The following is a 27,170-nucleotide window of genomic DNA, read 5'->3' as shown; positions in this document are numbered from 1 at the left end:
AGTGCTATTGTGGCGATCTCAGAGTATTCAGACATAACTTTAATCCAGTTGTCTCGAACGTACTTTTAAGGCCGCCGTCATTTGCGATCTCCAGCAGTTTTTTTACTCATTTTGCGAGCTCCGGTGTTTGTTTTTAGCCTAATTGGTCGCGTTACGGAGAAGCGTGGCTTGACGTGTGTCAAGCTGGACACAGACGGATGTAACGGAGAATCCGGTAAGTTTTCAAAATAAAACATCTTTCGTATTCCGAAATAAATAAAACGGAATTAAGGCAAGGTCTTTCTGTGCGGCCCGGTACCAAATGCCCGGCGGACCGGTACCGGTCCGCGGACCGGCGGTTGGGGACCCCTGGTCTAAGATAAAAAAAAAAAACCAAAAAAACTTTGTTTTGTAAATCTGAAAAGTTGTACAATAAGCATATACTTAAAACAACACACCACTGAAAACTAATTGCCTTTCATTCCATTTGGCTGTGTGTATAAACAATAATTATGCAAATATTAATGGTGTCTGACTCCCTGGAATAAAAAGTTTAAGCCAATTAAGTAGCAAAATGACATACCCTTCGCCAGTTTTGAACAGGCACGCACGTGCTCATTATTACATAAGGCGTGCTATAAGATGGCACTTTTCTCTTTTTACTTGTTTCCTGGTGTTTTTTGTTTCAAAAATGCCATGCAATTATTGCCATCATTGAGATAGAACTGCTAATCATGTCAGGTTTCATGTTGTTCCTTTGAGAGAAGAAAAAAATAATTTGCGATTGCAGAGGCTGATGAATGCAGCCAGACAGACCCGCCAAAACTCATCTCATGCCCACTTCATACCCCGAAAACATTAGCGGGACGTTCACAATGTTTTTGGTTTTATGGACGTCTGTAAGCCGTAATTGCCTCTTAGGCCTCTTATGTTTCTCCATTCCTTTCATGTGTTTCAGATGTTGCAGATGGCTCTCTATCAGAATCAGACAGTCCTGATTTCTCAGATTCAAAAGTCACGAAGGTCAAGAAGACCTCCAGCTTTGTGAAACGAAAAGGCCTTGGACCTTTTGGGTACCGCTCTCGTAGGTGTGGTGTATGCAAGGGTTGCAATCATGAAGAGGATTGTGGGAGATGCATCAACTGCCTTGACAAACCTAAGTTTGGTGGTCCCAACACCAAACGACAGTGTTGTGTGTAAGTTGTTGAATTTTTATTATTGTTTTTGTCGGATTGTGGATGAGAATTATTTGCAAATAATAACCGTTATTTACTTTCATCACCACAAGCTACAAGAGATGTGATCAAATTGAAGAGAGGAAAGCCCGAAGACTAAGTGGAAGAACGGCACCCAAAGGTGATTTCTCACTCCTGTCCTTCAATTCCACGTTCTCTGAAATACCAACTTTAGAAGCTATTGAATCAACAAGTTGTGCTTTATTTTTTAGGTTCGAAACGACAGCGATCCTCTTTGAGTGGGGATCATTCAAGTAATGATGAAGGGATGGAGGGTGTGGTTGACTCGCCTTCTGGCCTCCAGGCAGACAGTAACAGTCCGTCTGTGAGGAAGCAGCCAAAACGTGTTGTAAAGCCGCGGGTCTACATTGAAATGGTGGGTTATGAGTCAGATCTGGATGAAAAGGATCTAAACTCATCTTCACCAGCCAGAAGGAGAGGCAATGGGCCTCGTTTGAGTACAGGTAAAGTAAAACTCAGCAGAGCAGTCCTGAGCTATCGCTGACTTTGAGGCATTGTTAACATTGATTGATTGATTGATTGTCCTCTGAAGACTTTGTTTCAGTGGATGGATTCCCGGGAGATATATCAGATGATGAGATCCGGCATCGGAAATCTAGCTCACATCGAGGGCCATCTGTTCGACGCAAACCAGAGAAGGTTAGAAAATCTGAAATGTCTTAAATCAGGGGTGCCCAACCAGTCGACCACGGTTGGTACTTAGAGACAAACAACCATTCACACTCACAGTCACACCGAAGTACAATTTAGAGTGTCCAATTAACTTAGCATGCCTATTTTGGGGATGTGGGAGGAAACTGGAGTACCTGGAGAAAACCCACACAGGCATGGGGAGAACATGCAAACTCCACACAGGAAAGCAGGGATCCGGAATCGAACCTCGGATCTCTGCACAGTGAGGTGGACGTGCTAACCAGTCGACCACCGTGCCGCCTGATTGATAATTATCTCTATAATATATAATATAATTAATAAACAATACAAATAGTTTCTCGATTAATTGAAAATGTAAACAATTATTGAAAAATGAAGTGGAAAGAATATTGATATATTTGCGTGAAAATTTGAATTATTTTGTTGTGTTGTTGTGTTGATTTCATTTACTTCTAGGTAAGTGCTGGTATGCATTCTTAAGGCGGATATTTCACCAACTTTGATCGCAATTTTCTCCATTCTCCATCTCCGTAATTTATCTTTAAATTGACATATCTTCCACAAATATTACCCAATCTCCACATTTTTTAAATTATTAGAAAGCATTTACAAGGGTCTTTTAAAAAACATCTATACATCTCAAATTTGACCCAACTGACCTGTTGTGTATGAAGGGTCACATGGTGGATGGGCTGGGTATGTCCCCTTGTTGATGGCATTTTAGCAGTATACCAAAGTAACACAGGATACCCAAAGTGTATGTAATACTCCGTACCAGACATGCTTTTGGGGGGAAAAAAGGTTCATGTGTACTTCAAGGTGTATGTTCCCTCTGACATTCAGGTTGTTTGTTTTTTAGGGTTTGTCTTCACAGGCTTCGTTTGAGGAGACACCACCAAGTGTCCTGGCTGCTCTAGCCAATGGTTTTGAGCAGAGGGAGGTTGAGTCTTCAAAACCCACCCATAAAATCCGGGTCGACTTCAAGGTATTTTTTTTAGGGGGGGGGGGGTGAGTGGGTTTCAGAGATTTCATCACAAATCGATCAATCCAGATTAGAAAACAGAACGAAAGATTTATTGGCTTTATGCCCCCTTGATCGAAAGCACAGCGAGGGGATGTGAATGAAGCAAGGGTTTTGTAAAATAATAAAAATATGACAGTGTAATGGGAGTTGTAGGGCTGCAGCTATTGAATATTTTAGTATTTGAGTATCCTACTGAAATTTATATTGAATAATCAAATATTTGGGTGAAATCTCTTCTTGCTTAATTAAAGAGCAACTGTTAATACAAAAGAGAAAGTGCCAGCTGACAAGGAATAAGACAGACATTCATTATTCTACTCGAAATTTTAGAATTGTTCAAACTAAAATGAACACAATTTAAGAAGAAACAAATATTTCCTTCATTTGACTTCACCAAAACCCTACAAAATATCGCTACTTGGAGTACGACACTGGCCATGCCTACACTGAGCAAATATTTTAGCAAGGTACATGAATCTCAGTGATTTGTGGAACGTTAATTTTACCTGGGTTTGCTTCATGCATGGCTTCACAGTGGTCATCTTCGGTGGAAAGCAAGGTCTGTGTTATGATTACACGCCACGGTGCTCGCCCTGTGTTTCAATCTGAAATGCTCCCACATTTTTGCCATCTTCCTGCACCATCAACCGAATAACTTCAGATTTCCTGCTCGTTTGTGACGTAAGCACATTGTGCCCGCTCGCAGTGTTGCTTTTCATTGTGTCCATATGAGGTACAAAATGCTAAATTTGACTCGCAAATTGAGATGCGAACCCAGTTAGACTTCCTGCTCGTTTGTGACGTAAGCACATTGTGCCCGCTCGCAGTGTTGCTTTTCATTGTGTCCATATGAGGTACAAAATGCTAAATTTGACTCGCAAATTGAGATGCGAAGCCAATTATTTCGAGCCTTGCATCGCAAGTATTTGGTTTTGCAGGGTTCGGAGACGCACCACCGAACGATGCCAAGATAAGCAATCTGCTAGTTATTATGGTTCTGTTTTTGTCAACGGCTTTTGCGTTTGCACTCTGAATGTTTAGTACTTTTTTTTATACCTTGTTTACCATGTTTGGAAATATTACCTTTCCTTTTCTCACATCTCTCCACATGTTAGTAGGTTCATCTTTGCAGCATTGGTGTTGTCACTGTGTCGAAAAGCAATGTAAAGTCATTGTGTTGGAAATTGCTTTTCAGGAGGACTGTACGTTGGAGAATGTTTGGAACATGGGCGGTTTAAGTATACTGACCTCTGCACCCAACATGCCACCACATGTATGCCTACTTTGTGCCAGCAAAGGGCAACATGAGGTAATTTTATTTTGGAATGCTCTAATATCCAAAATCAAAATAGAACTATTACAGTTACAATGCGTGTTTAAACCTTGAATGTCTTTCATTTTTAGATGTTGAATTGCCAAGTGTGCTGTGAGCCCTTTCACTGGTTTTGCCTCGAAGAGGCAGAGCGCCCCTCTGTGGAAAACAAGGAAAACTGGTGCTGTCGTCACTGCAAGTTTTGCCGTGTGTGTGGCAGGAAAAACAAGCAATCAAAGGTAGACACCACCACTCGTGTATGTTTTTTTGTCTTTTTAAATTTACTTCACTTGCAGCTTTCAAATATTCTCCCTCAGCCCTTGTTGGAGTGTGAACGATGTCAGAACTGCTATCATGCTTCCTGTCTTGGACCAAATTATCCAAAACAAAACAAGAAGAGGAAAGCTTGGGTGGGTTGTTCTCATCTTAAAAATACCTGCGCACACGTTTCCTTGAACTCTTCAGATTGTGGAACACATTAGTGGGATTGTCTCTCTGTAGGTTTGTATGACATGCATCAGGTGCAGGAGTTGCGGGGTCACACCGGGGAAGAGCTGGGACATTGATTGGAACCACGATAAAGGACTCTGTCCAGACTGTTCCCAACTCTATGAACAGGGTAAACATATGTTTGTTTCTTTGAGGCAATTTTCTTTGATTCCGGACTGGTTGTTATTATGACTAGTAATCCAATAGTTCAAATGGCATTTAGTTTCTTTTTTTTTTTTTTTTAACTGTGTATGTTTTGTCTCATTAGGTAACTATTGCCCAATCTGCTTTAAGTGCTATGAGGACAATGACTATGACAGTCAGATGATGCAGTGCGGCACATGTAACCACTGGGTACATGCCAAGTGTGAGGATCTAACAGGTAATATTTAGCTTGTGCAAATGAATTGTTTTATTTTAGCCGTTTTATTCCCGTATTTTCTCTGGCCTCTCGTTGAAAATGTATATTGACTAAAAATCGTTAAAACATTTTTACAAAACATTTTAAAAGTGTTTGGGGTTACATTTAAGAGAGATTTTCTGCTCTGAAATGAACTCTCAATTTTAAAATATATAGCTTTCATAACTTTTTATGCCATACTGTATCACAAAGGACTGTGGTGGTATTGCTTATCAGACGCACACAAGGTGCAGAACAGCGCAGACTCCGTGCAACAAAACAAAAGTTACTACATCGGTTGCAAATTGACAGGTAGCAATAAAATCTATTATCACTGGACCACACAGATTAACATGTATGTGGGGAAACCACAGCTGATCACAAAATTTGATATAAATTTGAAATAAAAATCATCGGCTGATCCAATACAGCTAATTAGATCTGTGAGAGTGTTAAAAAAAAAAAAAAAAGAACAGATGTTGTTTCTTCTTAGCCCTTTAGATCGGTTTCATGTGACGTATGAATGCATTAATTCTGGCTGCGCGCGCATCTTCTGCCTCCAAGATGCGCACGCAGCCAGACTTAATGTGTGCATACGGCACATGAAACTGATCTATTGTCTCGTGCCGTGGGTTGTCAGAATGGAAAGGGCGCACACAGAGGTCTAGTCTTTTATAGAATTCCTGCTGGTAAACACCCCTTTCAGAAAAAACGGCGAAAGTTATGGTTACAAGCTTGACGACGTGAGAATTGGACTGAGGAGGCAATTAAGAATGCTCGTCTTTGCAAACAGTGACGTCATTAAGATGCGCACGCATCTTGGAGGCAGTGTTTGCAAACATTGAAACTCATCTATTAGAAAGTAACAAAAGACTCTGTAGCTTTACATTTTATGTTTTGACATCTCTGCTAAATTCTGTCTTCCTGTCAATTTATTTCAGATGAACTGTATGAGATCCTGTCCAGCTTACCAGAGAGTGTGGTGTATTCATGTCGGCCATGCAGTGTGACTCAGCCAAGTGCTTGGAGAGAACTTCTCTACATCGAGCTCCGATCTGGAGTAGAGAAGGTTCTTGCCTGCTTGCTGTCTTCCACACTCACCCAGCACCTTGTTACCTGCTCCCAGGTTAGGCACTTAGCTCTCTTTTACCAGGTCAAAAATACATTTGCAAGAAAGCAGTTAGTTCAAGCATACTGGGTTTGTCTATTGTTGTGACTAATATGAAGCTCAGAACACCTTTTATGACCACTTTATGCAGAAATCCAGGTAACCCCAAAGGGTTCTCATACTTTTTCTTGCAACTGTATGCAGGCTTAGAGACTTTGCAAAATGGTTCAAATAGAAATCATAAAATACAATGTGCACATACGCTACTGTTTTAATGCAGTGTGAAAAGTTGGTAGGACCTGACAGTGGAATCGAAGGACGACCCGCCTGTGACCTCCGAGCTGTGGGCAAGAAGTTTGACAAAGGCCTTTATACAACGTTGGTGAGTCCAAACACATTCTCATCTAAATGATATTTTTAAGAAAATCTTGTATATGATCACTACTCCTATTCTATTGATTTTAATGTCCACTTATGGATTATATTGTATTTGAAAACAAAAAAATATTAGCAGTAGATGGATATTGTTCATGTGGACATGCAAGAACATGTATTTGTAGCATTAGACATAGTGGGTAATTGTTATATCTGTATTCAGTATGTATGAAGGCCGTTGTAAAATGTCACTTGTCAGAGAAGACATTGAATAGAATTTGGTTAATAAAAATGTTAAAAAGACAATCAGAGGTTTTTGGAACGTGACAATGACCTAATCAGGGTGCTAAAATTAATATTATTTCTTGACAGAAAATGTTCCATGAAGATGTAGTACAAGTGGTGAGAAAAAGGCTCGAACAAGAAGAAAGCCTTCCAGAAGAGAAAAGACCCACTGCCCTCGCACGCTCATATTATTTAAAGGTACCCTATATATTTTTCTTCAGCCTCTGGCGCCCCTCGATAAAAATGTGTTTGATTCGTTTGAAGCGTGTTTTTATTCAAATGTTTTGTATCATCTATCAGCTCATAGACGATTTCACTAACACTCAAGGGATAGGTGATAATACGATTATTTGTTATTTTATTTTGGGATGTCCTTAAAAATGTGTGCTTTTGTAGGTGCTGTCATGAAACAACACAATTTTTGTATTCACCTTTGTACACATTTTGGTGAAAATTTCAAGTCAGATGAGAATCAAACAGCAGCTGTTATTGTTGCTCATGATGTTTGGTAAATTTATAACTGACTGTTTCGTCCTAAGCTGCTTGAAGAGGTCTTCAATTGGTTCAACAGTCAAGACCCAAAAGTATGGAACTCGTGTACCAAAACATTGCCCATGTAAGTAATGACTTGGTTGGACTGTGTACATGTTTATTGCAGATGAAACTTGTTTGGTCCTGGGCTACCTAATTGTTTGTGAATAATATTGAAAGCAATGCACAATTGCTAATTTAATCAACTTGCCTATATTTTCCTATAGGGGGATGATGTCGCATGCTGTACATCCTCCTACCATGGAGCATGTCTATGCCCAGTGGCAGGAGAGGGAGGAGCTCCTATCTAGAACTCCTTTGGAAATCTTACAGGATGACAGTGGTCAAAATTTAGATGAAAGGAAAGATGAAGTGGGTCCTCCAATGTCTGGAGAGCATTCAAGCTGGAACCACTTCAAAACCAGCAGTGCTTTCCGTCATAAATTGAAAGGTAATATTCTGAACACTAGATTGGAAGTGATTAGGATTTTTGTTTTCGTATGGGCTTCTCCCGTCTTTTTTAAAATGTGTAAATATTACATTTGAAAAAGAGGTATGCAGTTTTTAGTCTTATTTTGTTCTTAATTTCTAATTTTACTTTTTCTGAAGATGCATCTTTTTAAAAAAAAAAAAAATTCCCCCCACATATACCCAGGAAAAAGGGGACGGTTTTCAAAAGCAGATCTGGACACAGGCTGGTCGAGGGATGATGAGAGACAGTGCTCGTTGTGCCAAAAATATGGAGACCGTAAGCCCAACGTAAGTAATATACAGTATTTGACATAACATGTCTTGAGACATTTACGTCTTTGGGAAGTTTTTCATTATTTAATAGCAAGATGGAAATTTTTGCTTGGCTACTGACGAAAGTTTTCCACAACATTTGTGGTGTTTTGTAGGATGCAGGCAGGTTGTTGTACCTGGGCCAGAATGAGTGGGCACATGTCAACTGCTGTCTGTGGTCAGCTGAGGTGTTTGAAGAGGACAATGGCTCTTTACTACATGTACACAGTGCCGTCACAAGGGGTCGCTTGATGGTTCGTTTTGATATACGTTGTTTTATTTCACCATTATTATATATAATTTCTGATTGTCAATATACCCATCAGGTCTCCGTACAGTATTTTTTTAACTGCTGCTGTTCCATCAAGTCAAAATAATAATCTTTCCCATCAATCCTATTTTGTTGATAGCGGTGTGAACGGTGCAACCAGACAGGTGCCACAGTTGGCTGCTGCCTGACTTCTTGTCAGAGCAACTATCACTTTATGTGTGCCCGCTCCCGCCACTGTGTATTCCAGGATGACAAGAAGGTCTACTGCCACAAACATAAGCATCTGATCAGTGGAAAGGTAATTGTGTTCTGCCCTCTCATTTCTGAATAACATGTTTGGTGTTTTGAGTGTCATAAGGAATTTTTGGTTTGTTTTTGGCGTTGTAAAGGTGATAACCGGTCAAGAGTTTGAAGTAAACCGACGGGTATATGTGGATTTTGAAGGGATCAGCCTTCGCAGAAAGTTCTTCACTGGGCTGGAGCCAGAGTTAATCAATGTCATGATTGGTATGGCTTATGCCACTACTTTTCATAATTTTTTGTTTTAATACTGACTCCATCCTTGTTGGTTTAATCATTTGTATACATTTTCTCTACATAGGTTCTCTCCAGATTGATAAACTTGGTGTCCTGTCGGAACTTTCGGCTAACAAAGGAAAGTTGTTTCCTGTGGGATTTCAGTAAGTTATCTTTCACTTTATCTACACTTGAGATTACATCTTGAACAGCATTTCTTAAAGCTCCTGATTTCTTTCCTTAGGTGTTCTCGCTGGTACTGGAGCACTATTAATCCACTGCAAAAATGCAAATATACGTGCACAGTCCGTGAAGTGCAACCATTAATACCAGACAAACCCATTGAAGAGATGCCTGACCAAGGAAACAATCACACCATCGAGCACAACCCCTGTCCATCACTGGGTGTGGATCTTACTTCATTTACACCGTATCTTCTTTAGCAAATATTGTCAATTAGCACGATTACTATAGTAGAATCAATAATACGAATATAACAATGTCTTTTTTTTTTTTTTTTTTAAATTCAGAATCTGAGGCCCAAATGACTGATACACCAGAATCACAGGCCCAACCCGAGGAACGTCTTGTTACAGTTCAATCAACAAAACCGGATCATTCAACAAAGCCAAAGATTCCTAGCTATCCACAAACCAGGAGACCAGCTGGAGGAATGTCCCGACCTTTGCCATCACCAGGTAAAGTACTTCTTTGTATGATCCTTTTTTTTTTTTCTTTTTTTTTTGGGAGAATAACTTAGTCACTCAGAACCGGTTGATGCTAGTCACAGTTTAAGCTATAGATTGGTTCTGTTTTCTTTCCAGGAGCAATCCCAATAAAACCTCACCACATACTAACAGTAAGTGATCTGGAGGAGACCAGAAGAGCTCGACGCCACAACCCCCTCTCACAGGCAACAAGCCTACGCACTAATAAATCTCCTGCTCCTCTGGGACCCCCAACTGGACCAGTCACACTCCGTGCAGGAAAACCTCTTCCAAGTTCCCCACTTTTCTCAAGTGCTACTTCAGACAGCTTGATAAATTCTTCATTAGGCCGCCCATTTGGGGGCAGAAATGCTTCCTCAGTCCGTTGCCCTGGAAATGCAAAGACCCATTGTGCCTCAGCTTTCATCCCTCAGTCTCCCTGGCAGGACAGTGCAGGAACATTTGCATCTCCAAATCTCTCTTTCTCTCCATCCGTACAGAATTTACCCCGGACTCGGTTATCTTTTGATCTGAGCCACTCAGATTCTGTTGAAGTGCCGCACAATTTCTTGGCATCACCAGAGCCAGAAGATGTCTCTCCTGCAAATGGCACTTCACCTCAGAGAGATTTGGATGAACAGAAAGATGACGACGAATTTACATTCACTTCATATCACAAGGATCCTAGCATAACTCTGGGACAGGAGATGAGGACAGAACTGGAGATTGAAGAGACAGTCCTGAATGAAGTTGTGGCTATGAATTGTGGTGGACAAATAGTAGTGGAAGGGGATGATCAAGAAGAATTTTGGGGTCGAGCCCAAGAGGTACAGAAAAAAAAGTCCCTTGTTGCCAGTCTGCCACATTCAGCAGCCTCAGGCAGGACTGACCTGAGCAACACCTCCTCTGATGAAGATATGGAACATTACTTTGACTTCTCTCGGACTATTGTCAGCTGTCCTGGGTCTAAAGAGCATTCCAAGTCTCCCACATCTACTTCCTCCACGAACATGGCTCAGTTGGATGGTGTAGATGATGGAACAGAGAGTGATGCAAGCATCTCTACAACTGATGATCCTCAGAAAGTTGATGGTTCCGGTAGAAATATTCCAACCAAGAAACTATCTAACAATGACATCCCTGAATCAGAAACATTTACCAGAACCAATAGAAGTCTGAATCAGAACCTCATAGTGCCATCAAATTACAAGCACAAAGATTCCTCATCTCTGACGATCTTATCTGCAGTCAGTAACCCCATACACACATCTCAAAATCCTCCAGGATCCTCAAAAGAGATCAGTATGGGATTGCTCTCATCACAGATGTCTGTGGCCTCTCATCATAAAATGGAAAAAGCTGACAGAAATCAGGAAAACGTGCTTCCTGCCCTTGACGGGAACCCTAATTTACTGACGAAGGTGCCTGAGAGCTCCTCTTCGGAGGAGATTCTAAAAACTTCCTCTCTACAGTTTGCCTCTGGAATGCCTACTACTCTGGAGACACACGACTGTAACTCCAATTTAGGAGAGACGGTTCCTGTATTAGATTGCACACAACCGGAATCCCAACAGGCTGAAGCGTCAAAACCCCTTAATTCAGAATCTGACAGTAGCCACTTTGTGCCATCAGCGGTTGCCCACACTGTGTTAGGTAACCACATAACTGTTAACTCCACGACGAATCACGGTGACGATGCCCACTGTGCCCTAAAATCGACACATGTGCAATGTCCTCACGGACTTTCAGACTCTACTCAGATGTGTCCCAGTTTACCAGGTTCCACACTGCCCTCGCTCACAAGCATGCCACTACAGCCCATAAACACATCACAAAGCTCAACCTTTGAGCAAAAAGACCCCTTGTCTAACAAATTAGCCACCTTAACTTCTGTCGGAGACCCGACGCAAACTGTGTTAAATGTTGCGCCCCAAAACGAACCTTTGTTAACAGGGACATCTGTCCAAGCAGTAACTTCTGGTTGCATCTCGGTACCCATGCACTCCATGCAGGCAAAGCCTTTGGGTTCAACAGCTGTCACTATTGTTTCTTCCTGTGCTTCAGTATCTTCTCTACCTGGAGTTAGTGGGTTTGCTCCAGCACCAGTCCAAACCACCACATCCGCTGTGATTTTAAATGGCTACAGCTCTTCATCCATGCAGAAGGATGCTTCCTCTGGTCACGCAATTTCGATAAACTTTTCTGCACCAAGGCCTACTTTCGAACCGCAGCAGCCTATGGTATCCCCAGCTCTGCCTGGACATGCCATTCTTACTGTGAAGGAAGTTGGCGGTCCAAATGTGGACCCCACACCTCATGTCCTGTTGGTGAACCGTCTTGGGCAGATTTTCGTAAAGAATCCAGACAGCAACACATTCCAGCTGCCAAATCCTAACGCTCCATCCTTTAACTGTGTCACTCAGATTGCCAGTCTTTTGCAAAGCAATGCACTGTCCGCCACACTAGCAGCAGCCGGAAACATGTCTACTCCACCTCCTGGACCAATTATAATGTCAACCGCTTCCACGGCAGCGACTACTGCAGAGCAGAATGCTACCACAGTTACGCAATTGCTTACTCACAATAGCAATGGGGCATTGTCATCAATTAATGTAAAAAAGCCAAGAAAGAATCCAAAAAAGCCCAAAGATGAAACTGCCTCAGAAAAGAAAAAACCAAAGAAAAAGAAAGAGTCCAGTGCATCCAAAAAATCTAAGTCCTCCAAGACAGTTGGGCAGTGTTCTTTATCAACAAAGAGTTCAGACACATCACCTGCGGAGAGTGCCGAAGCAATTATAAACCAAGCAATGGCTAGCAACTACACGCCCAAGTGGAGCGGGCTTCGGACACTTAGCCCTTCGTCACTGGTTTTGCCCCCTGGCCTACTCATTGAGCCTGAAGCTCCAGCACCATGTCCCAAAACAGCACCGGCTCCTGCCTCCCGCCCTCGCACCCACGTCCGCATGAAGAGAGTTTCTTCACTTTCTGACCGTATAGTGACAAAGAAGTCCAAAGTGGATTTTCTAGCTTCTGAACCTACCAGCGAGGATGAGTGCAACCGACTGAGCGTACCAAGTGTCTCCAGCAGGGCCTCTGGAGTTCGCATCAAGACTCCGACAGTTAAAGGAATATTGAACCTGGATGAGTTAAAGGAGGAGCGCCAAAGTGACTCTGAGAGCTCTGGGTAAGAAACTACTAAATAATGTTTGGGCATGCTTCAACATGGTGAGAAAGTGCCGTTTTGAAAAATATTGCCTTTTTTTTAAGCCTTTATGAGTCTTAATGCAGAGTAAGTTGCTTTGATCAGCTTGTTGTGATATGATGTCACTTGTTACTGTTCCCAAATTAATGCTTTTATTCTGCGCTTAGTCTTAACCAACTGGAAACTTGATTGGTTGGATATTGCCTGTTGAGGTATTAGTGACTCTGTCTACCTCTCTGTCAGATGTTCAATATTTGCCCAAGTGCCATTTTTGTGAACAGCGCGTGAGTCTGCTTTATTTCTAGATTTTTAAAAATGTATCGAAGGTATTTTTTTTATTTATTCTACATTTCATTGCTAATATTAAATATTGTTTGGAATAAAATGTTATTTACTTTTAAAAATTGATGTATTTATCATATTAATCAACAGCATTAAAAAACACCAAATAATATCATTCTACCAGTTCCAGCCGTACACCACCTCCTGCCCAAAGTCAGCTGGAATTAATTCTAGCTCACTTGTAACCCCAATGATGATAAGTGTTATAAAAAATGGATGGAAAGCTATTAATATATGGACGCATTACCTAAATAGCGGACATACCATCATTATTCTAATAGTTATTGTTGCTTGAAAACAAAATAAATGTTTGCAAATTGGGACCTCGCTTGTCCGATCTAAAACCAAATCATACGAAAGATAAGGCAATATTTCCCGTTGGAAATAATGTAAATCCAGTTTATCTGTTCCAGACACCCCCAACAAATTACCTAAAAACACATTTTATAGTTAATAACCGTGTTTCATATAGAGAATAAAATGTGAAGTAAATACTAAAAGATGAATAAAAATGACAAATGAATATTGAATATTTGACCTTGATTGTAGACTCTTGATGGCGTATGAAAGACAGCGAGGAGGCGAGAGGGCGCAGGAGAGGTTATTGGCTTTGTCTGGGCAATCTATTTATTTTGTCTTTCTCCAGGTGTGAACCATGGGACTGTATGTCTCGGGATGAATATGGCAAGCAGCAAACTTGGGAGCCAGTGGGGCACAGCACCTTTATTGACTGGAAGAAATACTCTGGTACCTTTAACATTGATATTATTCACACAGAAAATGCATTACAGCCAAAATAGTCTTATTTATGTACCTTAAATTAATTAGGAGACTCCTGGCATGTTTGACGTAGGATAAAACTATTTGTGTTAGTTTATAAAGATTTGCATTTTTAGGCGCCGGTTCCGCCTCGGATGACGACTTGCTGCTATCTGATGAGGACGAGGAATGTTTGGCAAATAAAGATCAGCCTCACTTGCGATTCCAGATAAGCAGTGATGATGGCTTCAATGTGGAGGCAGACACTATTGAGGGTGAGTCTGATGTTGGAAAATTCGAGCCCATTTCTCATGGATTTACCTTTAACAAGCTTCATTCCCAACTGTCCCGATAGTGGCTTGGAAAGCTGTGATAGATGGTGTGCAAGAGGCGCGAGCAATTGCAAAGTTGAGACCTCTGGCTTTCCAGAGGATCACAGGCGCCCGAATGCTCGGTCTGCTCCACGATGCTGTGGTCTTCTTGCTGGAACAACTTCAAGGAGCGCACCGCTGCCAACATCACACCTTCCGTTTCTTCAAGCAGTTCAACCAAGAAGATGATCTTCCTGTCAATCCCACTGGTTGTGCCCGCTCAGAATTCTACCTTAGGTGTGTGTGAATAAAATGCTGAGTGATCTTGCAGTAAAAGAGTAGTACAGTTAAATATTTCCCTTGTACTCAGTCATTGAACTGATGAAGAAAATACTCATTTAAACCTGAAAATACTTTGCCTCAACAGAAAATCCACATTTGACATGTTCAACTTCCTAGCGTCTCAACATAGGCAGCTTCCTGACATTGGGTCTTACGACGATGAAGAAGATGATGTTCTTTTGAAGTCCACAAGGTCAGGCGTCCGTTTTAAGCCTTGTGCTGGCAGTCTTACCATATTTTTTTAACTTAATGCTGAATGAACCCTCTTCTGTCTTAGGCGGGCAACTAGTTTGGAGTTGCCAATGGCCATGCGCTTTAGACATTTGGAAAGAACATCAAAGGAGGCTGTTGGCGTGTACAGGTCAGCTCTGAATTTTGCTCCCCAAATCGTTTTGGAATGCTGTTAACATGTTTAGAGTTTATCATATCGTTCTCCAATCGATGGGCTGATTCCTGTGAAAAGTACGAGATTGGCTTATGTCAATCAATGCCTTTTATTGCCGATCACCTGCAGCACATACTTTGCAGCCGCAGCCACTAGAGACCAACCTGTGTGCAGTGTAGCGTTATCTCTTCCCTTCCTTCACACAGCGTAGACATCGGCAAAATCAAACAAACATGTCTGCTGCGCAGAACTTTCATGAGATTTGAGTGATGTTAAGTTTGCATCCTGCAATAGACGCTATAAAAAATCTGACGGCTAATAAATACATTTATAAATGTGTTAACTTCAGGGAACTATTTATTTAAATTTTCACTTAACTTTATAAGAGATGCGACTGATCCTGGAGACTCTCTGCACCTTCTGTTTCTGTTTGAAATCAAAACTAAGATATGTGAAAATTTAACATGACAAATATTTGGAAGTTTTGGAAAACCCTGTCAGTCGCTTACTGAGGAGAAACCGTCTCCATGTACCTTACCTCTGTATTATACTGCCCCTGGTGGCCAAGGCGCACACATCAAAGGAGCAGCATTGAATTGAAGCAAAAATCCATCCGTCCATCCATTTTCAACACTGCCTATCCCGAAGAGGGTCACGGGGGAGTTGCTGGAGCCTGTCCTAGCTGACTTTGGGCTGGAGGCAGACGACACCCTGAACTGGTCGCCAGCCAGTCGCAGGGCACATATAGAGAGAAATTCACCCTCACATCCACACCGTCACTGAGTGGGAAGTGAACCCACGCTTCCCGCATACAAGTCAGGCGAGCGTACCACTACACCATCAGCGACCAGCAAAAGTCCAATAAATATAATATAGAGTGCAGTTTGTTGTTATTTAAAAACAGATTACAATTTTTGTTGTTGGGTTTTCGGGAGGGGTTGGGAATTTCCATTCATGGCCACTGTACAAATTAAATTCAAGAATCAATGCACCACTGTACAATGTTTCTGAGTAAGGTCATTTGATCTCTGATCCCACTTGATGTAGGTCTGCAATTCATGGGCGTGGACTCTTCTGCAAGAGGAACATTGAAGCAGGCGAGATGGTCATCGAGTATGCTGGCATTGTCATTCGCTCGGTGCTCACTGATAAACGGGAGAAGTACTACGATGGCAAGGTGTGTTATTTTCATCAGTTTCAACCTCCGTTGATCGGGGAAGTACCATATTTTTGCGACTATTAGTCGCTCCAGAGCAGTGGTTCTTAACCTTGTTAGAGGTACCTAACCCAACCAGTTCACATGCACATTCACCGAACCCTTCATTCATTAAAAATAAAAATAGGATTGTTTTACAAATTCAAGACATTAAAAAAACTCATTTATTAAAACCAGAAAAAAAGTAAATAAAATTTCAAGACATAAGTATAGTTTTTTTAAATTTAATTGTATGGCAGAGGCTTTGTCGAACCCTGAGCCCAATTCATAGACCGATTGAACCCAGATTGAGAACCACTGTTCCAGAGTATAAATTGCACCATTCAAAAAAACTCATCCTGAAGAAGAAAAAAAACATAAATCACTCGGCAGACTGAGTCACATTTTTGGAGGACATTTATTTTCCAAAAACCAAGACCAGAAAAGCTCGGACTCGCATCCAAAATGCCCTTATCCTGATCCTATTGACGCCAGTGAATGAATTCCGGTTGCATTACAAACTTGAAGAGTTCCTTTTTTTAGTTTAAACCTGAACAAGAATCCCGTGTCTCATTGTGGCCAAAGTTAGAATCCTGGTCGGTCATTTTACCATTTGGTGGTGTAAATCATGATCCTTGTTGTTGCATAAGCCACATGCTAAACTAGCGGTATCTCACACATTACTTGCCATCAACCAGGAGTGAAGTGCACTTCCTTGTTCCACCACACAGTGTTGCTAGACGTGACCAGGTATTGACTGCTCATTTAATTTTGTCATGATTTTATTTTCATCTTCTTTATGCCACAGCACTGGATTTTAACAGATTAAATGAACTGTAACCTAAAATAAACCTTAAAACTGCTACCTCAACACTCAGTACTGACAAGATCCACATACGGAGTGACTTAACTCGAGCTGTTACTCATGAACTCCTTAGAATCAATCATACTCTTGATTGCGCCATCGAAAACTGTTTTTGTTTCAAAGTGACCTCCAACCTTGGGCATTTTTTTCTTTCTCTCTGTTCTGTTTCCTGGAACATGGAAAGTAGCCAAACATGTTTCCAGGCAGTGCAAATATGGTTTTAAAATGATTAATTTTAGTTTAGAGGCAACAATTATTGTGTCGACCAATTTTTGTTTTCGACTCAGTCCCACATTAGTGTAGAATTGAAACATTTTACCAAATGGAGGAAAAACACGATTTTTGGCATGGGTGATTTCAATCAGCCAAATTGGCCCTTCTCCAACGAGACTAATGTGTGAAATACTCGCATATCCACACGCCAATGGTTAGATTGCGAGTGGACAGCGCAAACACTGCGAGCATGTTGTAACACAACTTGGTTCTACACTAACTCCCAACCCAGAGTTGCCTTTATATGTACTGTAAAAACGATTAAATAGCTAGAATATAGCAAGGGAGCGAATGATGAATGGCTATGTAGTGAGGGAGTGCTGTATGATTTAAAAAAAAAAAAAAAGGGAGACAAGAAAGGGAGCAAATGAGTTTGTTGTGTTCTTTCTGCCAGGGTATTGGCTGTTACATGTTCCGCATCGATGATTTTGATGTGGTGGATGCGACCATGCACGGCAATGCGGCCAGATTCATCAACCACTCGTGCGAGCCCAACTGCTACTCGCGAGTGATCAATGTAGAGGGCCGCAAGCACATTGTCATCTTTGCTTTGAGGAAAATCTACAGAGGGGAGGAGCTCACCTATGACTACAAGTTCCCCATTGAGGACGCCAGCAACAAGCTCAACTGTAACTGCGGCGCCCGGCGCTGTCGACGTTTCCTCAACTGAGAGATCCGTCGTCGTCTGAGACTAAGACATTCTTGTTTACTCGAAAGCCTTTAATTAAGGTGGCACTGGATGGAGCTCTCAAATGCTGAAGGCGCTCATTGAGCGCGGAACCCAAATTAGCCACTATTGAGACAAGTTGACATCATTCTATGTGCGTAGTTGGGAGGAGCAGAAAAGGAGGTTGTCCTACACTGATGCGTGTTTGAAGGGTACCCCAGGCTGCCCGTGACGACGGCTCACGTTTTGAATATTTATAATATGGCCGTGACTTCTGGTTCACATTTCTCGGAGACACACACATCAAGCCTTATCCGTCAAATTCAACGCTGAAAAGCTGCAGCTTGGCTTTGAGAGATTCCTTAAGTTTGAGTCTTTTTCCAGAGGAGAGGCGTCGCCTTTCTAGAGTACATTCATTATCACCGTTGCTCCATCCTGTAGTGTAGGGAACGTTATTGCCCCGTCTGTGTTGTAGTGAGCCATATATTCACCCAAACCTTATTTTATGCTGCACATCTCTTTTTGTGGATGTTTTATTGCTTCCCCCCACCCACCCCCTCCAGATGACAACCATGGTGCTAAGCAATGAAGTGTATTCTCAGGACGGGGAGGTCCTGCAGATAAGGATTGGTTTAGCTGGGTGTTCACCCTGCACAGAACGGATATTTTTTTTAAATAAATTCACCCGAGCAGTACTCAACAACATTGAAAAACTCATCTTCACTGTCCATTTTAAGTTAAACATTTCGGTGAAATGAAAAGACTTCCTTGATGTACACTATATGTAGCAAACACTACCCAAACCAAAAGAGTGATGAATCAGAGTTTTTGAAGAGTTATTTATTCCGCTCTACTCTTCAGCTATTCCAACAAGACTGTCCCACAGTTGCACATAAATGGCCGTACAAATTCTCATTTTGCGAAACCCGATACTGTTGATCTGTAAATCAGGGAGAACGTGAGTGTAAATTGCCACTGAGTATGTGCGTCCAGCTCCCGCAACAGGCTTGTCGCGTCACGACAAGCCATCGATAATGGAACCTGGGGACGATGCACTCGGCACCTAATTTAAGATAGTATGGAATTGTTGTTCTTAGTGATGTTCAGTACTGTCTTTAATGAGCGTAATTGAATTCACACTGTTTAAAATTAGTCGTGATATTTATTTGCATTTTGATTTTTACTTTTAATGGTGAAAGGCTTGTTTTGTATAAACGGTGGTGGGTGTACAGCTCCATTTGTAGTGCCCGTTTTGTTTTGTTTACAAGTGCTGTCCTTTGTTTCACTAATTTACTTGAAATTTCTGTTGAGGCAATCCAATCATACATGTATGGCTTTTTTTCAGTTTTTGAACCAGGTATTTTTAAAGAATATTTTAATTTTATTTCTTTTATGTTGTGGCAACGAACTGACGGTCTTAGAGAATGCCACAGAAGTAAAGCGAGCACTGTTTGCCTCCTTAAACCCTTGTTGATTCACCTCGCCCCACGCTCCTCTTATTTCTGTTTTTTTCCCCCCCTCCCAAACAATTTTGAGCAGACTGTAATGTGTGTCAACCTTTGTGCCCATTTTGCATGTCCAATCACTGGGATGGAGCCCAGATTGTTTAGTGTCAATCTCACACACACACACGCACACACACACACACACACACACACACACACACACACACACACACACACAAAAAGAGAACAGAGTCACTCCCAATTTATTGCAAGGATTCTACCTCAGCTGTCACAACAGATGTTTGGGAATACTGATGCAAAAACAGAGGATAACTCGGTTTTAATGTCTGCAGAGTTGGTGTTTGCTCGGCGACACCTGACTTCGCTTTGTTTTAGGTGTGTGTGTGTGTGTGTGTGTGTGTGTGTGTGTGTGTGTGTGTGTGTGTGTGTGTGTGTGTTAGTGGGTTTGCAATGAAGGATGCAAAATTGTAATCAGACGTCTAAAAAAAGGTCCACGTCTTACCCAGCATCTGTTCAGAAAGCTATATGTTATACATAAATATACACACACGCACGCATACACACACACAAATATATATAAATATATATATAGTAGGGTTATTTTAAAGTAAGTGTTAAAGACAAAAATGAGGAAAATTGTGATCTTTAAATTGATGTCTTTGTTACCATGTACAAATCAACCCTGAGTTTGTAAATATTTGTACATGTATTTCTAAACCTGTTTAATTTTTCTATGCACTTTTTTATTTATATTATTTGTTTAAATAAAGATGTTAAGACGTTTCAACAAATATGTTGCATTTATTTGTCTATACCTGGGGTCTTTTTTTTTTTAATCACTGAGCTTTTATTGGATCTCAGGATTGTGTGTGCTTTCTATTACGGCAAATACAGGTGGCAAAAGTCACACACTCATGCTATGTAGGGGGAGACCGGGATGTTTAGTAACGAAGGGATGGTTGGAACGCTCTCAGTTTGACCACTCAGAATCCAGCTGTGGTGATGTCATCAATACAGTCCATGCCCACTTGCAAATTCAACTCTGGTGAAGCCTCATGCCTCTTCCGAGTTGAAAACTGCTTGCTCTGGAGCCCCCAAGAAAAAAACTTATCAGGTAAGAAAGTTAAAAAAAAAAAAAAATCATCACATATACTTTCGGCATAGTTTCTCTTGTTTGATTTGATCCGTTATTGCTAGCTATGGAGCTAAATGCTAAAAATGGTTAGCTGCCTAACATGGGAACGGTTGTTAAAAAGTGATACTTGAATGAAGAATGCTGCCCTTGTAGATAGGGATGTAACAATTCATCGAAAATCGATAAAACCAATTTAAACTGCCTAAAATATGCATTGATGTAAAAAAAAAAAAGATGTTGTACTTACAATCGAATTGAAGTCGGGAAATGGAATTTGAATCAAAGCAGGGCTTGAGTGAAATGTCACATCCCTATGCGCTTGAAATCTTTTGTCCAATCCTGTGTTATGCAAGTGAAATGTCACACTGTTTTTCAACCATCCATTTTAATAATCAAATGCAATAGTGTAAATTAAAAAAAAAGCCACATTTTCACAAATGGGCAGTCAATGTTCACAATTGAAGATAACTCGGGGATGAACCTTAACGTTTTAAATTCAAAGGTCATATTTGATTCTAAAACCGAACAGATGGACCAGGTCAACATAGATCAAGTCCTCCAAACTGGCAGGTGATGTAAGAAGACACCAAGTGCATTATTACGCTATACAGATGTTTCCTGTTAAAAGCTGTCAGTCAGTGTTGACTGATATGTGACGTGTACAGGTATGTGCAACTGATGTTCCAGTCTGGGGGGAATTCGTGCAGCGGGTGGCTCTTGACGTGCCTCTGCATGGCCACCAGACTGCTGCAGAACTCTAAGCACAGGGTGCACCGGTAAGGGGATGCCCCACCGTGAGTCCGCAGGTGCTTGATTATGGCTGAGAAGTCCCGGGAACGCTGACCACACAGACGACACTCAAAGGGTTTCTCACCTTTGGCACGAGAGGAGGCCATCAAGAGGTTTGTTATTTTTACATTTAAGCAGTTCAGTTGGTCTCACGGGTCAGCCAAGATCCTGTAAGACTCTTTAAATTTCACTTACTCACCTGTGTGAATACGGTGATGCGTGTCCAATTGATGCTTGAGACTAAACTTCTTAGGACAGTGTCGGCACTGGTAGGGTCTCTCTCCTCTCAAGTCTTGCCCATTCAGTCGGCATTCATTTTCTGTCACAAAGAGGCGACAACATGCGCAGGCTTCACCTATTCAACAGCAAGGTGCAAGAAAATCAACCCATCATGGTTTGATTTCAACATGATGTAGTTCCATTCATACATGTCAATATTGTGAAAAAATATCCAATCTGTCTTTGACTATGTTGTAAGATATGCCACAGTTGAATCAGCTGTGTGATGATTTGAGTCAGCATCATGTCACTTTGTGTTGACTTTTCTGACATTGTTGTAGTGTTGAAGTGAAAGAGGTGAAAAAATGTGGTGAAGGGACCAACGTAGCAGCCCGGTCTCTTTCCCTTGCTTATAGTCGGGTTCCATTGCATGGTTTTAAGTTGTAATATCACCATTACTTGGCAGTCATGGCTTAGTTGCGCTTGCAGTCTTATACTGACTGCCCTTGTAGTACATTTTGCGTAGGCTTAATATTTTTTGGGTTGTTGTGGAGCGAAGAACTGCCAGTATACAATCCAGCCATGTCAGCTACATTTATAACAGTACACGTTGCGTGCGTGATTGTGTGATGTTGTTTTTGCACACACACCACACTTGTGTGCAGTACATACTGTACTGCAGCATAGCTGCATCTCGTAAACCACATGCTGCGCTATGCTCGCGAAACCACAACTCTCTTGGTTACTTTCCACTGCGTAGTTCATCATTGGAGGTCATGACAAGTGTTGCTTTTTTTTTTTTAAGTGTGACATTATCTTTCACATCGGCTTGATGACACTCTGCACCAACACCACTGATGCGTGCTCTTGCTTATTTGTACATTATGTCGATTATATGATTTGTATTGTGTGTTGGCTTACGGTGGTTACCTGACGGCGAGGAGGCAGGATCACGACGCGGTTGTGACCTGCAGTGGTTGCATTCTTTTACTATGTTGGCTTCGTGCGCTCCTGGGCAACTGTGGAGAAAATTACTTTTTTTACTTTGTTTACACTCAGCTTTTATAACTCACTTTACTCAACTGTATTCTATGGCATTTGACTCAGCATGACTCAGATTTGTTCTTGGTTTTGCTGTTCGGTGCTCTCTGCCGTCTTTGTTACCGATTTGTTGCTTTACTGTTGTATGTACTTTGTATGCAGCGATGGCTGTTTGAAAGTGCTCTATAAATACAGTTGAGTTGAGTTGAGACTGTACGATATGAAGTCAATCACCAGGTTACTGTTAAAAATGGACTCAGCACATCTACCTACGAGGAGTGACCCTGTAAAAAGAAACAATTAAAAAAAAACAAAACGTCATTCCTATTCATGATGCTATGAGTACTACTACTGCCACAACTTTTACTAGTTGTATGGCGAGCTTTTACAGGTTGACACCATATTCTACTTTGTGTCTACTAGCCGCAAAATGAGTCGGACATGCTGGTAGATATAAAAAGTGGATATAAAAAGTCTACACACCACTTTTCAAATGCCAGGTTTTGTGATTATACATAATAAAATGAGACCAAGATAAATCATTTCAATTTTTTTTCCCACATTTATCATGCGACCTATAACTGGCTGTCCAACTGAATAGCAAAAATAAATTAAATCGTTTCGAGGAGGGGAAGTAAATGTGAACAACCGAGATAATGTGATTGCACAAGCGTGCACATGCTGTTAAAACTGCCGATGTGGCTGCGCTCAGAAAGATCCAATCATATTTGGACTCATATTAAAGGGGTGTCAACACACACCTGCCACCTTTTAAATGTAAATGTTTAACGGCAAATAAAGTTAAATTATTTTAGTAGGCTTTTCCTAACATTTTTTTTAACTTTCTAACTGAAGCCTACAGGCTTTGAGCACACACAATTGCTGTTTGGAACTGTTCACATTTCCCTTCAGTGTGACTCAGGCGCCAATGCATGATTCTGCCACTAAGTCTTGTTTTTGTGTTTTGTGATGAGCACTGTTGTGTTCACTGTGTGTTGTGTGGATTGACATTCAGCGACACTCGTATTACTACTTCTGCAGCTGATAATAATAGTCGAGTCTATTGCGCTTATCCGCATTACAGTCACAGGTGAGCCCCATCCCAGCTGAGTTTAGGTGAGAGGCGGCTTACAAACTGGACTGCTTGCCACTCAATCGCAGGGCACATACACTATACCAGGGGTGCCCAAACTTTTTTGACGGAAGATCTACTTTTCGATCAACCAACCTCCCGGGATCGGCCCTCCAGATTCCTATTCTTTGCCCGTCCCCTCAGTGAATTATACAAAACAAACTCTGAATGAGAATAATGACAACGATAAAAGAATAGCGCAACAACTCTGAACACAAGCTGCAACTGCAGACTGCTGAGCGCCAACAACTTCCGGTGATGCAGTCACACGCCACCTTGGGTTAAAGATGACCTGCTTTATTTTAGTTTCTTTTTTAAATACTTTTTGTGAAAGGGAGACTGATAGAATGATTAGGGTGCAGTGTGCATTAACACAAAAATATATTACTAACATGCACAGAGACACAATTATTTTTTTAAATGTTTTTTTTCCTCTACACCCCTCGGATCGATTTGGAACCAGTCACTGATCTACTGGTCGATCACGATCGACGTAATGGGCACCCCTGCACTATACAGTACAGTAGACAAATAACCGTTCACACTGGATGGACCATTGAGAGTCTGGATCAACGTGAATGCTTTGAGAATGCAAGACGGAGTACCTGAAGAAAACCCAAGCAAGCGACGGGAAAACACACAAACTTCACACCAAACAGGTAGACCAGAGTCAAGCGAAATCCAAAAACGAAATAAATACGTCAGCCCTGAGAAATTTTATAGAGTAATACCATTTTTTTTTAAATGACACTGTCTGATAGATATTAATGTAAATACTAGGCTATGATTATTATTATACTGTATTATTCATCATCTAGAAAAGACGGAGTGGCATCTCTTGTGATGCAGCTCATTAGGTTGTGCAAGTGTACCTAATGTCGTGGCCTTTGAGTCTATGACTTCCTCTTGTCTCGACTACAGGATAAATACTGTCATGCTGCATCGGAGTGGGAGGAAGAGGATCATTCAAAGAAACACAGTAATAGTTGGGGGTCAGCCCTGAGAAATTTTATAGAGTAATACCATTTAAAAAAAATACACTGTCTGATAGATATTAATGTAAATAATAGGCTATGATTATTATTATACTATATTATTCATCATTTAGAAAAGACGGAGTGGCATCTCTTGTGATGCAGCTCATTAGGTTGTGCAAGTGTACCTAATGTCGTGGCCTTTGAGTCTATGACTTCCTCTCGTCTCAACTACAGGATAAATACTGTCATGCTGCATCGGAGTGGGAGGAAGAGGATCATTCAAAGAAACACAGTAATAGTTGGGGGTTTTTTCCCCCCCTCACAAAGGTCCAAAACAGTTTCACATAGTGTAGAAATTGCCGCTTTTTGCCACGCAAAAGGGTTTCAGTGGGTGGAAAATCTCGATTTGTGCAAAGGAGGGGAGAAATGTAGGGGACTCCCCTACACACACACACAATTGGGTGATACAGTGTGGAACGAGAGGCAGCGCACATTTATTCAAAACAATTAAGAGTATTCAATCGGTTTTGAGGCGATTCATTAAAAAAAAAAAAAAAAACAACTACATTATTGATATTTGGAGATCTGACTTTTTTTTTGTTCCTTTTCACTCTAAAACCAGCACATGCCGATGAGTCGGGTGTTTTAACGCTCTGATGGGAAAAATCAAGTTAATGAATGGAAATCACACACACACACAATTGGGTGATACCGTGTGGAACGAGAGGCAGCACGCATTTATTCAAAACAATTAAGAGTGTTCAATCGGTTTTGATTCATAACATTTCAGGCAGACAGATAATGAAGAAAACGGATAACATGTAAAGAATTGCTGGCTTTCGAGTCTGTCAAAAAAAGACATTTTAACATGAAACTGCATTACATACATCACTATTGATTGTGATTCTTTTATTTTTGTTGTTATGAGTAAAACCTGATGTTCTCGAGAAAAAAAAAACATCGGAATCAGTGCAAAAAAAAAACATCTCCAAAGTTTCCTTACATCTCTGATTAAAAATGAGTTGACCACTGTCAGATATTAAAATACTTAATCATGTAATGTAATATGTTACATAATATATAAATATTATTCTATAACAATCGTAATCGGAAAATCTAAGATATAACGTTGTCATCTATCATCTGATTGTATACACACATATTGCCTAGATTACCGTATATATGGATGGGTGTGTGTGCCTTATATGCATAATATAATATTCAATACTCCTCCTCCTCCTACTAAGAGCATTATAGTACTTACCCGATCTCACTGGTTTTGTCTGCCTTCTTTCTTGCCTTTATTCTTGTCACCTGCAAGTCCGGTTTGATGTTACCTCCCGTCTCAGTGGTGGCAAAGTAAAGCCGTTGTCCATAAAATGGATGCAAGCCTGTTACCACAGAGCGGTTACTCGGGGACTGGAAATGGGGTCCTTGAAGAGGGAAGATGTGCGGTGTGGGGAAAGTGATGGCATGTGCTGCAGGGGGCTGACAGGGCTGAGCTGCTTGCGAGGTGGAGTCGTTCTCGGCTCGACGTCTCAGGCTGCTTGCGCAGCTCCACATGTGGTTTGGGATGGTCCAAGGAGAGGAGGACGAGTTGGAGACTGAGCTGGTGATGACGCTGCCTCGACTGTATATCGTCAATTTGGACTTTTTTCTTGATTCTTCCGCGGTTGTCTTTTCCGTGATATTGGTTTTGGTGAAAGGAGCCTCTTGGAGGTTCTCCTCCGCATCGCTCTTTTTCTTGAGCTCCTCTTCCTCATCGCTCTCACTGGTTCCTTTGTGTCTTTGATCCACCTGCCCTGTTCTGAGTGTGTCCAAGTGGCGCTGGCACTGCTCCTCCAGCGGGTGCATTTCCAGAAATTGAGCAGCCAGGAGAAGCTGTTGCAGGTCATCTTCCGACACCTCCAGACTCTGTGTGTAGGCAAAGTCCAAGACCTGCTGGAAGGTTTTTGGTGAGAGATCCTCCAGTTGACAGTGGACCTCTCGGTCTGTGTCCGCTTGGGCGAGCTTCTGTTCGAGTCGTCTGCTAGCACAGGCCAGCACCAGCCGATGAGCCCGAAATGTCTGGTTCTTCACCAAGATGAGGGCATCACACATTGAACCTGAGCGCCGTAAAGCGTTGGCCCACTGCAGGAAATGGAAGTATTGACTGTTGTTGAGTCGAATCATCACTGAAGTAAACACAAAGGAACAAAGGAGGGAAAAAAATGGGTTCAGGTTGAGCTTTTCATTAATTTGTTCGGTTGCTACCAATAAAGTACCAAAATACAATTTCCCCCTTCCCCACACACACACATGCACACGCGCACACACTTGAAAAACTGTTCTCACGCTCCCCAAAAATCTCTCTCACACACACACACACACACACACACAT

General features: G+C 41.4%; 2 protein-coding genes across 7 annotated transcripts in view; one reads left to right on the top strand and one right to left on the bottom strand.

The window, feature by feature from the left end:
- The window catches only part of kmt2bb (lysine (K)-specific methyltransferase 2Bb), a 28,340-nt gene extending 8,658 nt beyond the window's left edge, over positions 1-19,682 (top strand). For 2 of the 3 annotated variants that reach the window (XM_019886239.1, XM_019886237.1), the window contains exons 7-36: positions 938-1,175; positions 1,268-1,335; positions 1,427-1,678; positions 1,768-1,874; positions 2,749-2,874; positions 4,109-4,222; positions 4,318-4,464; positions 4,543-4,635; positions 4,727-4,844; positions 4,983-5,096; positions 6,056-6,240; positions 6,503-6,604; positions 6,970-7,080; positions 7,422-7,498; positions 7,641-7,864; positions 8,069-8,172; positions 8,313-8,450; positions 8,607-8,765; positions 8,857-8,974; positions 9,069-9,147; positions 9,228-9,388; positions 9,514-9,681; positions 9,808-12,874; positions 13,881-13,981; positions 14,131-14,268; positions 14,349-14,601; positions 14,732-14,839; positions 14,924-15,007; positions 16,079-16,208; positions 17,759-19,682. In XM_019886239.1, coding sequence (XP_019741798.1) covers positions 938-1,175; positions 1,268-1,335; positions 1,427-1,678; positions 1,768-1,874; positions 2,749-2,874; positions 4,109-4,222; positions 4,318-4,464; positions 4,543-4,635; positions 4,727-4,844; positions 4,983-5,096; positions 6,056-6,240; positions 6,503-6,604; positions 6,970-7,080; positions 7,422-7,498; positions 7,641-7,864; positions 8,069-8,172; positions 8,313-8,450; positions 8,607-8,765; positions 8,857-8,974; positions 9,069-9,147; positions 9,228-9,388; positions 9,514-9,681; positions 9,808-12,874; positions 13,881-13,981; positions 14,131-14,268; positions 14,349-14,601; positions 14,732-14,839; positions 14,924-15,007; positions 16,079-16,208; positions 17,759-18,034 — 7,160 coding nt within the window. In that variant the 3' untranslated portion in view covers positions 18,035-19,682. The remainder of the gene's footprint in view (positions 1-937; positions 1,176-1,267; positions 1,336-1,426; positions 1,679-1,767; positions 1,875-2,748; positions 2,875-4,108; positions 4,223-4,317; positions 4,465-4,542; positions 4,636-4,726; positions 4,845-4,982; positions 5,097-6,055; positions 6,241-6,502; positions 6,605-6,969; positions 7,081-7,421; positions 7,499-7,640; positions 7,865-8,068; positions 8,173-8,312; positions 8,451-8,606; positions 8,766-8,856; positions 8,975-9,068; positions 9,148-9,227; positions 9,389-9,513; positions 9,682-9,807; positions 12,875-13,880; positions 13,982-14,130; positions 14,269-14,348; positions 14,602-14,731; positions 14,840-14,923; positions 15,008-16,078; positions 16,209-17,758) is intronic. The other variant, XM_019886238.1, reaches the window with a different exon arrangement.
- A 336-nt stretch (positions 19,683-20,018) lies between these two features.
- The window catches only part of zbtb32 (zinc finger and BTB domain containing 32), a 9,818-nt gene continuing 2,666 nt past the window's right edge, over positions 20,019-27,170 (bottom strand). For 2 of the 4 annotated variants that reach the window (XM_019886241.1, XM_019886242.1), the window contains exons 2-5: positions 26,055-26,964; positions 22,571-22,659; positions 21,621-21,776; positions 20,019-21,506 (exon numbers count right to left, since the gene is read on the bottom strand). In XM_019886241.1, the coding sequence (XP_019741800.1) occupies positions 21,268-21,506; positions 21,621-21,776; positions 22,571-22,659; positions 26,055-26,964 (1,394 nt within the window). In that variant the 3' untranslated portion in view covers positions 20,019-21,267. Of the gene's footprint in view, positions 21,507-21,616; positions 21,777-22,570; positions 22,660-26,054; positions 26,965-27,170 lie in introns of all 4 variants that reach the window. The other 2 variants (XM_019886243.1, XM_019886244.1) reach the window with 2 other exon arrangements.

This window comes from Hippocampus comes, unplaced genomic scaffold, assembly GCF_001891065.2.
Source record: "Hippocampus comes isolate QL1 unplaced genomic scaffold, H_comes_QL1_v1.1 scaffold335, whole genome shotgun sequence".
Lineage (NCBI taxonomy): Eukaryota > Metazoa > Chordata > Actinopteri > Syngnathiformes > Syngnathidae > Hippocampus > Hippocampus comes.
Note: the sequence above shows the minus strand (reverse complement) of the source record. Positions and strands in the feature narration are given on the sequence as shown.